The sequence below is a fragment of the Talpa occidentalis genome, unplaced genomic scaffold (genome assembly GCF_014898055.3).
Source record: "Talpa occidentalis isolate TD23 unplaced genomic scaffold, MPIMG_talOcc4v2.1 talOcc4.7, whole genome shotgun sequence".
Lineage (NCBI taxonomy): Eukaryota > Metazoa > Chordata > Mammalia > Eulipotyphla > Talpidae > Talpa > Talpa occidentalis.
Genome location: NW_023605083.1, coordinates 107088295 through 107102762, shown reverse-complemented (window position 1 = coordinate 107102762; position 14468 = coordinate 107088295). Strand labels below are relative to the sequence as shown.

General features: G+C 35.4%; 1 protein-coding gene across 1 annotated transcript in view; it reads left to right on the top strand.

Annotated features, from left to right (window-relative positions):
* USP32 (ubiquitin specific peptidase 32) overlaps positions 1–14468 on the top strand; it is a 149581-nt gene that overhangs the window by 61085 nt on the left and 74028 nt on the right. The window contains exons 4-5 of the mRNA XM_037494936.2: positions 723–841; positions 4958–5117. Coding sequence (XP_037350833.1) covers positions 723–841; positions 4958–5117 — 279 coding nt within the window. The remainder of the gene's footprint in view (positions 1–722; positions 842–4957; positions 5118–14468) is intronic.

Sequence of the window (14468 nt, the reverse complement as noted above, 5' to 3'; positions counted from 1 at the left end):
CACTTGGCTTTAGACTGGTGAATTTCATTCATTCCTTGTGAAATTCTTAATACAATTCTATATATCCTTAAACATATCTTCAATTCTTTTGCAGGTTTTCAACCTTATAAATTGATGATATATTGTATGGATTATTTTGCAGTTTGCTTTTTCTCTGAATATTTTCTAATTATCAATATAGAAACACTTTGTTTCTTTATCCTGTTGTATATTTCTTTCTCTATGTGCACCTCTCAATTTACCACTTGCTTGCTGATAGACAGTTGTCTTTTTTCCCCCTAAATTTTGCTATTACAAACAATGATTCAGTGGACATTGATGTACCTCATTCATATAGGTGAGAGCTTCTTCAGGTTAGAAGTAGAGCTGCCTAAAAGTTTCTAGCCACATCTTCACTTTTACTGGAATTTGGCTAGTTATGGTTGCACTAATTTATACTAAACTATACTCGAATTAACAGTGTATAAGAGGTCTTGTTTTTCCCAATTTATTGTTAATACTTCATTTTATCACACCTAAAACATTTCTGCAAATTTGGTATGTTTGAAAAGATATCACATTTAATTTGTATTGCTGGTGGATTTTTTTTTTTTTCAGGAATAAGTTATTTATAAATTGTTTGGCACTAGTAATCACTCAATTGTTATTACCTTTTCCTTCCCCATCTATTTCTACCAAGGTGTATTTAATCTATGACAATATTAATTTATGCTTCCTTCTAGACATTTTTAGTCTTTTTGCAAGCGAATCCGGGAGCTATGTTGTACGGGAAGAAATGGAAAGAATGCTACATGTGGTGGATGGTAAAGTCCCAGATACACTCAGGAAGTGTTTCTCAGAGGTATATTTAAAGATTACATTTCATCCCTACCTGTTGATACAAAAGTAACTCTTAGTTGTATAATGAATTTAGCCTTTATGAATATATGTTTAACTGCAGCATATTCTTTACATACTTTGTATTTAACAGTTGATGTTTTAACTGTTTATGTACTGTGCTTAAGGAGCCATGATACTCATTACTGCTATATTTGTGAATATAAAAATTCTCACTTTTGCTGTAAAGGTAACTGTCTGTACTTATGATTAATGAACGCACACACATACATAATCCTGCGAGAACCTGAGACAGTGTTCACATTGTAGTGCCATTGCCTTTCAACGTGGACATGTAGGTTTGTCACTTATTGGCACTGAGCCAGTCTGTGACCTGACTGAACCATCAAAACCTATTTTATCATTTATTTTACTTGATTGATTTGCATAGTGAAATATTTGGATTTAAATTTTTATCATATTTTTGTTTCCATGAATATTTTCATTGTACAAAACTTAAAGAATAGAAACTGTATCTTTAACAGAGAAAAAACAATTTTTTTTTTTTTCCTTTTCAGAGGTCTGCTATTATGGGAAAAGTGAAATGGTAGGGTAAAAATCCCTTTAGAAGTTTCCGAATCTTTCCTGCAGTACTCTGTGCTAAGTTTTTCTTATGGGTACTTATTTGACTCATTTTCATTTCATAGATATGACAGTCCTTCACTGCTCTTGATTTTGTTCATTTAGTTTAGTCACCTTCCTTACTATATAGATATGTATAGTCCTATACATATATCTAGTTCTAATATCTCTTGACTCTGCCTTTGAGTTTCCTGTGTGTTGATAGTATCTGGAGATTTCCCTTTTTTGCTTAGCTGTGCAGTTTTTGGTAATGATTGTGGTATTTATTACCTTTTAGACTTTTTTATGTGTTTGGTGCAAAAGAATTGACTTCCTGTATTTTTGGTTATAACATACTGACTTTGAGTTGCTATGATAGTATTTCAATACTTCAAGATAAACTAGGCTATGATTTTATTTCCTCTCCAGTAAATAATAAACATTTCTCGTCAGGAAAAAAATAATCTTTGCAGGCCTAATTAATTGGAATTTTTACAGAGATGTCAAATGCATTAGTACTCTTGCTCATTTTTAGGGAATACATATATATTCATTGTAATAGGTATATGCATGCACTTTTTATATGTAGGAATTCATTTTATATGTAGGAATTCAATGTGGTTAGTCACTCAGTTCTCTAAAATTTATACACAATAGAAGATACATATAAGAAGATAATTAGCACTTTGGGGAAAAATAAAGTAGATAAGGGGGATAGGTGGTGGTAGGGAAGAGGCAGCTGAGTATTAGTTTATTATCTAGGATAGTTAGGAAAGACCTCACAGATTAAGTGAAATTTAAACAAAGAATTTAAAGGAAATGAGGGATAAAACCATACATATATCTGTAGGAAGTATTTTCCGTGAAGAGAATACAGCAAAGACCCTGAGATGGGAATGTGCTTGACATGTCCAAGGAACAGTAAAGCTAGAATGGAGTGAACAAGGGAGTATAAGAAATGAAGTTACAGAGGTTGGAACTGAGGAGAGATTATTTAAGACTGTACTAGGAGGATGATTCGAGTTTTTGACTTATACCAAGCAAGATGGAAACCATTCGTGTGTTTGAACAGAGGAATGCCCTAGGTTGTTGGTTTTTTAAAACATGATCATTTTGGTCTTATGTGGAGAGTATGCTGAAAATAATTCAGTTGAAATATCTTAATAATCTAGTAAAGAGTGATTGTCATTTAGATCATGTTGTAGCAGTGAGGTGATGAGACATTTTTTAGATTCTGCATTTATTTTGAAGGTAGATCAAACAGAATCTTTCTGTATTGTTTATGGACGGTGACAAAAAGAGAAGAGCATGACTAAGGTGCTTTGGCTTAATTTAATGAATGAATGGAGTTGCCATTAAATAAGATGGGTGAGATTACTGGAAAAGGGAGGATTGGGGGTTTTATATCAAGAAAAATATAGAACATAATTGAATTTGATAATTCTTTTTTAAAAAAGATTTATTTACTTATTTATGCATAGAAGAACTGGGTATAGGCCAGAGGTGTAGGGGATGAGAGGATTCACCAGAGACAGTGGGGAGCAGAACAGGCAGATCTATTGGAATACACTGCTAAGGGGAGCAGAGGGTGAGACAGAAGAAGTCTGCTGTGCCATATGTGAGTTAGCTCCCTGGCCAGATCGAACTTAGGCCTTAGCAGAGAAAGTGTGAGAGTGCTGAGACTTAACCCCTATGCTACCAGGGAGGGGCTCCTATTAGATAATTCACATGTAGTTGTCAACTATGTTTTTTCAAAAATATTTGAATTTTTAAAATTTATTTATTGTTATTGAAGTACCATTGTTCCACATCCTTGCCAGTGTTTTGACTGTATAGGAATTCCCCCCTAAGGAATAGTTACCATAGCTTTTCCCACCACCGGAGCACCACAGTCTTCCACCAAAGTCCATTCTGGTCTCCTCTCCTTCCTTTTCTCACCTGTCTCTCTCCCTCTCCCTCTGAAAGATGGAGATCTATAGTCAGCTTTCAAAGGTTGGTTTTAAAGTTTGTTTTTGTCTGACCCTTTGTTTGGTTTTTCTATATTCCACCTGTATTCAGCTATGCTTTTCGCCATATAAGTTGGAGTTCAGAGGAAAGGATTGGTTGGTCTTAGATAAGAATGAGATCATCTAGGAGAGAAAGGAGGTAGGAAACCAGAGACAGAGTAGGGGAGCATTACAGGCAGATCTACTGATGTACGCTGCTAAGGAAAGCAGCGGGCTCCCCATAAACAGATAGGAAGATTGAATCCTGTACCCCAGTGTTTAGAGATTGGCGAAATGAAGAAGAATCTAAACAGAAGTCTGAGGAATAGAACCAAAAGCGAATGATGTCCTGGAAGCAAGTGAATAACATGTTTCACAAAGGAAAGAGTGTTTAAGGTCAAAGTGAATTGGCCTTTGATTCATTAGATTTGTTAATATTAAGGTAGGTCATTGGTGTAGATCCTATCATGGGAGTCAGGATACTAGAAGGAGTGTTTTTATGAGAGGAAATTGTGATGACAAGAGTCGCATGCTTAATATTGCCTTTATGGGAAGGGACATGGTTATTATAGTAAAAAGATTTTACAACAATGTTTGAAAATGGCTAAGGTAGTGTTGTATAAGTGACAAGGTCTTTGGAAGAGGAAAGATCAAACAAATGAGAGGCCTGGATTTTGGAATACTCAGTATATGGCGATTTAAATCATTAGATATCTGTAGTTGGTTTAAAAAAAAAAGTCACCACTGTAAATGCACTAATTTTATCTGATTCAATTGCTTGCTTTGTTTACCTACTATAATTTTTGAGAAACCAGTCCAATGATTGTATCCAGACCCTTCTTGCTTTTCAAGCTACCGTGTTTCAATATCATTTACTTATATTAGAAATAGCTTATTGGGGCCTTCCATAACAATGCATTATGTAGCTTTTTACATTAAAAAAAAAACAACCCACTAACACTATAAAATTTTGCTTAAAGATGTGGACCTAGCACCTTGATTTAAGTGATTTGGAATGGGTCTCAGCCTTTTCTAGCATGTGCTCGTTAGTCTTAACAGATGAAGTTATAAAGTTTTCAGCTATGCCTTTTGGAGCAAGACTCCAAGATAGGAATTTTTAGTTCACCTATGAAGTTTAAGAGTATTTTAATTCTATACATATTTAATTAAAACATGCTAATTCTGACAGATTGACATGCTGGAAAGGTAAGGCAAGTGAAAAATTGAATTTATTGAATATTGAAAAATGTATTTGCTGACTTCAGGATATATCTTAGCAAATAAAATGTTGCTCATTAGTGAATTGATTAAATAACTTGCAGGTAACATAGATTTTATGCACATGGAAATTCTGAAGTACAGTTATCTTTAAAAACAGTTTGATTTCCAAGTATACAACCTACAGTGCTATATAATCCTTCCTTTGTAGTTAGTAAGAAGGTAAATGTCAACTAATTGCAAATTTCTAATTTTGCAGATTGCATGTAAGATACCTTAACATTTGTCAAACTTATATTTTCTTGTCTTAATTTTAGGGGGAAAAGGTAAACTATGAAAAGTTTAGAAATTGGCTTCTTCTAAACAAAGATGCTTTTACCTTCTCTCGTTGGTTACTGTCTGGAGGTGTATATGTGACCCTCACTGATGATAGTGATACTCCCACTTTCTACCAAACTCTGGCTGGAGTCACACATTGTAAGTAATGGCATTTTGTTATTTTCTGTTTATTTTTTAATAAAATTACCTGTAATGTGAGAACATGCATAGAGGAGTTTATTGTTGGTGTTTTTTTCTTCCAAAGTTTAATAAAAAGAAATGCTGGCACGTGAGAGTATATACTGAAAAGGAAAACTGTCTTCTGTCTACTCACTACTCACTGAATATCCCTGAACTGCAAATATGTGGGGTCTTTCCCCCTATATCAAACAGTTCTCAAGTTCTCTGTGGATACTAAGTGGGTGTCCTACAAATCAGTTTAATTCTGACACTGTCTACCTAGGATTAGTTCAAACCCAATGGTTAAAAGATTAGTTCCACAAGATTTTCCTCCTTCCCCCTCATTTCAGATGCCAGTCACAAGCCCAGGCGGTCACTTATATTTCTCACCAATCAGCTATAAGTTGGAGGTTCCCACGACTGCTTCTTTGGGTTTGATAATTTGCCACAATGGCTCACAGAACTCAGGGAAGCATTTGTGTTTACTCGTTTGTTATATAATGAAGGATATGTTAAGGTATACATGATGACTAGTGATATGAAGAAATGTGGAAGGTGCAGTCAATCCAAGCTCAGGAGCTTCTGTTCCCATGGGACTGGGATATGCCAATTCTTCTATCTTGTGAATATGTTCACCAGCCCAGAAACTTTATGAACCCCATACTTTGGAGATATTTATGGAGGCTTCATCATGTAGGCATGATTCATTATTAGCTCAGTTTCTAGTTCCTCCCCCCTCTCTGTAGAATGAGGATTGGGACTAATTTCTAAGTTTCCAGTTATGTCTTGGTCTTCACAGTTATACCACCTGTGGGATACAGGAGCCCACCAAGAGTCCCCTGAGGCATTAGAACAAAAGATGTTCCCATCACCCATGAAACTGTAAGAAATTTGGGATGTCAGTGTCAGAAATATCTATTACTCAGAAAATATAAGATTTCGGTCAAAGACCAAATGTTAGCAGAAACTGGGACAAAGAACACTTTATTATTTTCGGGTTGTTGGAAAAGCCATGATGCCTTTTTGCATAGAAAACAAGAAAAATTATATCACGATTTTTCTGACCACCATGTCACAATCTTTAACTAAACTTGTATTAGTGTTCCAAGGCTGCTCTAACAAATTACATTGTTCTTAAACTGGAACAACAGAAATTTCTTTGGTGACAGATCTAGAAACTGAAATCAAGGACTCAAGGTATTAACAGAGCCATGTTACCTATAAAGACTCTAAGGAAGAATCCTTCTTTGCCTCTTCCAGCTTTTGGTCACCCCAGGCTTTCCTTGACTTTTAGCAATATAGCATCAATCTCTGTCTCTGTCTTCATATCTCTTTCAGTGTGTCTCTTTGTGTCCTTTTCTCTTCTTATGAGGACACAAGTCATTGAATTTAGGATCCTGCCTAAATCTAGGGTCACAGGGATATAAGGGATGGTGGTGGGAAGACAAAAATGCTGTGAACACACTTGCTTGACAAAGGGTTGCCACAAACCTTCAATTTGTTAAAAATGGCAATATCTGTGAAATGGAATAACCATCTTGGATATTGACAGGGGCCCTTTAAAACAATATATTGTCAGGGCCCCTGACAAAAGACAAAACAGGTAAAAAATAAACATATGTTTATTAGCACTGTGCTTATAGAAGGAAACAATCAGTGATGGATAACTCAAAGAAATGATTAGAACTTGAGCTTAGATAGCATATTAGCAAAGAACATTAATTTTGTAGAGAAGTGACAGTAAAAGGAAAAGAACTTTGATATTGTAGAGGTGGTAAAAATCAGTAAGGCTCATTATATAGATTCATTTCTCTCTTGCTATCTCCAGTTTGATAAGGGTCTAGAGTTGTCTCTAGTGATTAAATAATGCCCCTTCCTGATAGAGGAAGGGGGACATATTCACAAATTAGGCAAATGGGGAAGAACAGAGAGATGTTCTCAGTTGCCATTACTTCAAAATAATCCTCATGCCAAAATCGTATCTTTTGGCCTGACATAGTCTGCTCCCCTTCAGGAATACATGAAATAATAAAGGATTCAGTCCTTGTATAGAATAGGTGCTTTATGCTGAATGTGTATCTTCTTGTGTTAGTGAAGCCTTGCTGGTGAATGTCAGTGCACTTTACCCCACAGCTTGCGGAGTAATTGTTTGGGGAATAATCAGTTTTCTTATAGAGGGCTGTACACGAGTATAAGAATGTACTCATCCACATCTGTGGGAAGAAAGTGTTTTCTTACTTTTAGCTTAGGTTTATAAAAATAAAGAACAAGGGCCTCTCTGGTGGCACAAGGAGTTAAGACACAACCTATGAGGCTGTCCACAGCCACTGCAGCACGATTTCAATCCCTGGCCGTCCAGGGAGGAGCCCACAGAGCGCAGCAGACCTCTCCTTACTCAATCACTGCTCCCCTCAGCAGTGTGTTTCCGTCAGCCTGCCTGTTCTGTTCCCCACTCTGTCTCTGGTGAATTCTCTCACTCCCCCACACCTCTGACCTGTACCCCAGTTCTTGTATGCATAAATAAATAAATCTTTTTAAAAAAAAAAAAAGGAAAGAAAGAACCAAAAGAAGCTACTGCAACAGACAACTGAATTGTTACTGACTTCAGCAAGGGTTTACTTTTTTTGTCAGCCTTACTAAATAGGAGCATTATCACAAAGTCAAAATTACTACTAAATTTATAGAATTCTGACATTAACAGAATTGCATTCTGATGCCTATGATTTATTGTATTAACTGTCAATTCTTACTCAGTTTCCAGCAAAGTAATTGTCTTTATATGCTTTTCCATTCAAAGAATATTTGGTACATTAGACTTTTTAAATAATGTGTCAGGAATGTGAAAACTGTGCTAAAGATAGAGGATATTATTAATTGACTTATAAGCAGATAGAAAATATTTATTTTAAAGCATCAGTGAGTCCATTTAAATTTGTGTAATGAGCCAAGGTATCTAGGAAACAAAAAGGAATTACAATTTTTCACTTGTAAATAATAATTTGTTAGAATACAGATGCTTTAATTACTTTTTCACATATAATTGTAAACTAAACTATGAAGTCACAGTAACTTGAACACACTGCCATACTTAATCAAATTTTCTTCTCTGATATAAATCATAAATGAAACTGGGGAGCTATTTTATAGTCAATAACAGAATAATTAACTGATTTGATTGCATGGGATTTTAGACTTTGTTATGGCAAGTTCAGTTTTTGGAACTGCAAATTTCAAGCTATTGCTACCTTTTATTTGAATTTAAGAAATTGATTTAGAATTTAGCTCTAAGTTCAAGTTTTTATGCTTGAGTAGATCTTAACCAAACTTTTATTAACTATTTTCCTATCATAAGTTACTATTTAATTACATAAGATAAGATTTCCTAAATTTTTAAAAAATTTGTACACACATTATTCTACTCCTTTTGATATCTGAGAAAAGATTTACAGAGTGTTGGATTTTGGAGACACAGACTATAAACTCAAAATATAATCAGTTCTAAACAGCTTTCCCAAGTTTAGGCCAGTGTATCTTTATCCCCTGTTACTGTATATGAATAGTCCTAGCCAAGCAATTTGCTGAGTTTGAAAGCTGGTCTGTTATCTGCTAACCTCTGAAATGTCTATGTTGAACTGTCCTAGGTTGAACTGTCGTCTTTAATAGACTTTTTTGTCACTGGAAAGTAAAGTTCTTTCTTGGATTTTTGTCTTTTATCTTGGGTCCATGGCATAAATCCTTCTTTACATTATCCTTTTTTGGTTTTAATTAAAGTATAATACAGCAGTTGATTTTTGCTTTTTTGTCTTGTTACTACTTCTCTTTCCTACAAATACTCTTTTGTTGCTCCTTGTAATATCTTTTCCCACATGTTTTTCCTTTCCCTAGTCAATCCTTTAATCACATGTATATCTTTAATATTCAGACCTCCAGGACCTTGCTGCATATGTGCTTAAAAACAAAAAACAGGAAAGAAAAACCAACCACTGGAATCTGTTCCTTCACTGTACTGTTCCCTCATTATACTTTCCATACTACATTACAGCAACCACATTGCACTTCTTCTAGTATCTAAACATAATTGTCTTGTTTGCATTCAAACATGTAGTTTTTTAGCATAAGGTCAGACACATTAGTATGTTTTTACTGCATGTTTGCAAAATATGAAATTATCTTTGACTATAAATGACCTGTACATTTTTTTCTCTTTTCAAAATTGTGTTGCTTTGTAGTAGGTCCCAAGTTACTACATGCAGATCGAACACTTAATAGAGGCACTGTGTATCCCATGTTATCTGTGTATTCCATGTTATCTCTGAGATTCATGTCTCAAAATGAGGAAACCAAGGCTCTGAGAGAAACTATCTGAAGATAGAATACTAATAGGTGTCATAAGTGGGATGTTGAAACCCCCAAGTGCATGCTTACTCTCAATTTAAGACTTAAAGACAGTTTATTGACACGCAGTCAATTTATTCTTTATTCTTTTATAAGTAGGTTGTAATTGAAGATAAAAAGAGTTGGTCATGTGGTAGCTGTGGTTGTGGTGAGCCATCTTCCTCACTCATTTCAGACAATCTTGCAGATTCACTTTTCCAATTTAGCTTCCCCCACCCCCTTGGGATAGTTGCAAATGATTATTTTTATTTCTCTTCAATAATTAATTTCTTTTGATCCAGGCAAGATCAATGAATGATTGCCCATTTATCATCAGTGAAGTAGGTAATAGCACTATGCTTTAAGAACTATGATAGACAGTTATTTTCCTTAATGTTAATCATTTTTCATAGAATTTATATTATTTGGAAGAAGATGTTTGTGCCTATTCTCTCTTGTAAATACATTTTCAAATAAATTAGGAAAGAGTTTTTAGAGTTTCCATAAAACTTATTGTAAGTGTGAAATAGCTTACTAACACAGTGATTGCTTCAAGTAGTAGATTCTGAATTCTGAGTTAATTAATATAGTATTTTTGGTGAATTTTAGAGGCAACTCATTTTCATTATTTTTCTCTTTATATTTAACTCCAATGTATTGTCTCTTAGCATTTGGTATCTCAGTTAAAAATATGTATATTATATCCCCTTGCCAAATTTTAGTTTACAACCTTAAAACCTTCCTTCAGTAAGAAAAAAGTAGTTCAGGGCCTCCCCGGTGGCGCAGTGGTTGAGCGCTGGGTTTCGAAGCTGCCCGCAGCCTCCGCAGCGCCGGTTCAATCCCAGGCTGCTCCCCGGCCACCAGAGGAGGGTCCCACATGGCGCGCAGACCTCTCCTGCCGCCCGCTGCTCCCCTCAGCAGTGTACTTCGGTCCTTCTGCCTGCTCTGCTCCCCGCTCTGGCTCTGGTGAATTCTCTCACCCTCCCGCACTTCTGACTGTACCCAGTGCATGTATAAACAAAACAAACAAACAAATAAATAAATAAAACATGCCTCTATTAAAAAAAAAAAAAAAAAAAAAAGAAAAAAGTAGTTCAGTGATTCTTAGACCATAAGCTGCCTAGTAAATCTGTATGCCCTCCTTCATTATCCTCTTATCTGGTTATAATGATATAAAGCTTACAGCCATTTTAAGTAAATCTCAGAAGGTTATTGCTCTTGAGAATAGGTAATTCCTTAAAAATGTTAACTGTGTGAAAATATTTGGATATTTTTACTGGCTGTTTTTGTTTCTAATGAAAATACAATCCTGGCATTAAGAAAATATTTCTACAGCTGGATCCTCCGGTGAGGTGAGGTGGTACTTGATTGGGATGGCCCAAAATGCCAACCAAGAACTGTTTAGAATGTTGGGAATGTGGTATGTTGCTGTTGTGAACCAGAAAAGTTATACCTATAGGTGGGTGATAAATTCATTGTTATTTTGCTGGTATAGTAGGAGTTTTGGTGTTGATTTATCAGTTGCAATAGAGTAATGTAATTATCACCTGTAACTTCTTTAAAAATAGGATTAATTGCATCCATCTTGCCAGCAACTCAGCTGATTATTCATGTAAATGTTTGGGTAATAGTAATATAATCTATATAATTTACTTTTGCTTGCCCTCAGCAAGCTTGTAGCTATGACAGGCTATATAGATAGATAAATCTCAGTCTGTAGCCAAAAATGAACAGATCACTAAACCTAAAAATGAACTTTAAAACATTTTTTAATTGGTGACCATGGCCAATTTGATGATTTTTCTTCAAAATATGATCTACTTCTTTCCCCACATTTCTACTTCACAAGTGGTGTTTTTTTAAGATTAATAAACTTGGTTGTCAAAGGTAAAAAAATTTGGGAGATGGGGGCCTCGCTGGTGGCACAAGGGATTAAGATGCAACCTCTAGGGCTGTCTGCAGCCTCCGCAGCACAAGTTCAATACCCCAGCCAGCCAGGCAGCAACCCACATGGTGCAGCATACCTCTTTTGTCTCGCCCGCTGCTCCTCTCAGTAGTGTATTTCAGTCAGTCTGCCTGTTCTGTTCCCTACTCTGTCTCTGGTGTATCCTCTCACCCCCCACACCTCTGGCCTGTACCGCAGCTCTTGCATACATAAATAAATAAATCTTTAAAAAAAAATTTTTGGGAGGTAATTGGTGTAGTTTGTGTTCTAATTTAGTGTATTATGCAAACATAAGTTATTCAGAAACACGTATATGAACACCTATTGTATGCTCAGTTCCTAGAAGTATAGAAATTAGAAAATAATTTCACTCAAGTTTGCTGTCTTCCTCCTTTTTCTTCATGAATCTTTTTTTCTTTTTAAAGATTTATTTATTTATACAAGCACTGGGTACAGTCAGAAGCGAAGGAGGGTGACAGAATTCACCAGAGCCAGAGCAGAGAGCAGAACAGGCAGAGTGATGAAGTACACTGCTGAGGGGAGCAGCGGGTGCGGCAGGAGAGGTCTGTGCGCCATGTGGGACCCTCACCCAGCGGCCGGGGATCGAACCAGCGCTGCAGAGGCTGTGGGCAGCATCGCAACCCAGCGCTCAACCGCTGTGACACTGGGGAGGCCCCATGAATCCTGTTTTTTAAATGCAGGTTTGCTGCTTATCAGAAAGTTTAGAATTTGAGAAAGCTAATATTTATTTGAAGGAACAGAAGAGGCTCCCCCTTCCTTCCTTCCTGTTTCCTTCCTCCCCCGCTCCCTCCTTCCCATCCTCCCAATCCCTCTCTCTTACTCCTTCCCCTCCCATAAATGGAGTAAACAGACACCTTATTAGGGAAAGTGGGCAGTAATGCTATCTCAGTTTATATATCAGACTCCTGTGATTACTCTCCCTACTGTTGAAAATTTTAAATACTCTATCTAAATAAATTGTTATCTGTGTAGTTGAAGTAGGTACTATATGAAAAACTGAACACTTCATATAGAGAATTTAATTTAATTTAAACTATTTTTTAAAATTACTTCTAATTCTAAATTGAACTTTTGCAAAGGTTGATTTATCCGGAGGTTACAGTATAGTCACAAATGCAGTGTATTATCTGGTTAAAAAAGAAAAAATATATTACATAGTATATACTTTCATAGTGTGAAAATTTATCTTTGGTGTCATAGTCATTCTTGATTTTGCTGTAAAAAATTTTAAATTTGTTTAGTTTAGCTCATTGATTATCTAAAACTATGAGAAAGAATTTTGTGCAATCTGAGAATCACACAATGATAAAGATTATATAGTGAAAATACTGGGAATAATCTACCCAAACAACCTACATGATATTCAATTAAATACATGTATTACTATGATTACCATTATATGAAAAAATACAATTGTATGTCTTCCTTTTTGATCACCTACATTTTCAATCAACGAAATGAATTACTAGTCTAGTAAGAACAAAAAGTAATGCAAATTTAAAAATTAAATTAGTATTAATAGAAACAAATTTTTTAAAAGACTGGTAAAAATAGGGGCCTCCCTGGTGACACAAGAGGTTAAGCACTGCACTATGAAGCAGTCCTCAGCCTCTGCAGCATGAGTTCAATCCCCGGCTGGCCAGGGAGCAACTCACATGGCGAAGCAGACCTCTGCTGTCTCGCCCACTGCTCCCCTCAGCAATGTATTTCAGTCTGCCTGCCTGTTCTGCTTCCCACTCTGTCTCTGGTGAATCCTCTCACCCCTGCATCTCTGGCCTGTACCTCAGCTCTTGTATGCATAAATAAATCAATCTTAAAAAAAAAAAAAGACTGGTAAAAATAAAAATTACAATGTTAATGATTGTTTTAGTATGGTAACATTAGACATTTATTTTCTATATGTTTAAGTATCTAATAAAAAAGTTAGAAAATTATTTTATAATTAAAGTTAATAAACTGCAGGAAAACATATCAAAGAGTAGGAATGATTTAGTAATTTCTGCTACCCATGTTTTCGTTCCCCTCAATTTCAGAAATAAATTAGCATTTCACTATGGCTGAGATTCGACATCAGTACTGGCCAGGAGCTAACCCACATATGGCACAGCAGGTCTCTCCTGTCTCATCCTCTGCTGACCTTAGCAATGTATTTCAGTAAATCTACCTGTTCTGCTCCCTGGTCTGTCTGTGGTGATTCCTCTTAACCCCCACACCTCTAGGTTATACCCCAGTTCGTCTACACAAAAAAAGAACAATTGTAGAATTATGTTAGAAATAAAACATTATAAGCCTAAAAGCTCCAATATTTACAGTATGCATTTTTATCATAAAGACTTTGCCTTACTAAAGATTTTTCTCATAATTTTTTAATCTGCAATTTACTATTGGCAACTGTTTACTGAAGAATTGATTTTTCTGATTACAGATCCAGTCATAATAATTCTCAATAAAGAATTACATCTAAGTTGTTTTCAATAATGATTTGACTTAAAAGGAATGAAACATTAGTCTGGCACTTACGTTTTTGATATCTTGGAAGATTTATTTTCCAGAATTTAATCTCTTCAACATTATTCAATTCAAATGGGTATATCTTGGTGCTGTTCTGCTGTTAATATGAATTCTTTCAGCTTTTGTTTATAAAAAAAATAATTTTGCCATTATTTTTGAGTGATATTTTCATGGGACATAGAATTTGAGATTAACAATTTCTTTTCCTTTGGACAATTTTTGCCCCCTTTTATTGTTTTCTGACTCCTTTGTTAATGAAGAAAAAGTGTTGCTTATTTTAGTTCCCATTTGTAGTGTTTTTTCTCCCTTGTCTTACCACATTTATGATCTCTTTGTCATCAACACTGATTTTCATTTGCTAAGTTTGGTTTTCTTTGAATTTTTTCTTGTACCGGGTTTATCAAACTTCTGGCTAAGTGAGATTATAATGTTCATCAGATTTAGAAAATTTCAGCTGTTACTGTTTCAAGTATTTTATG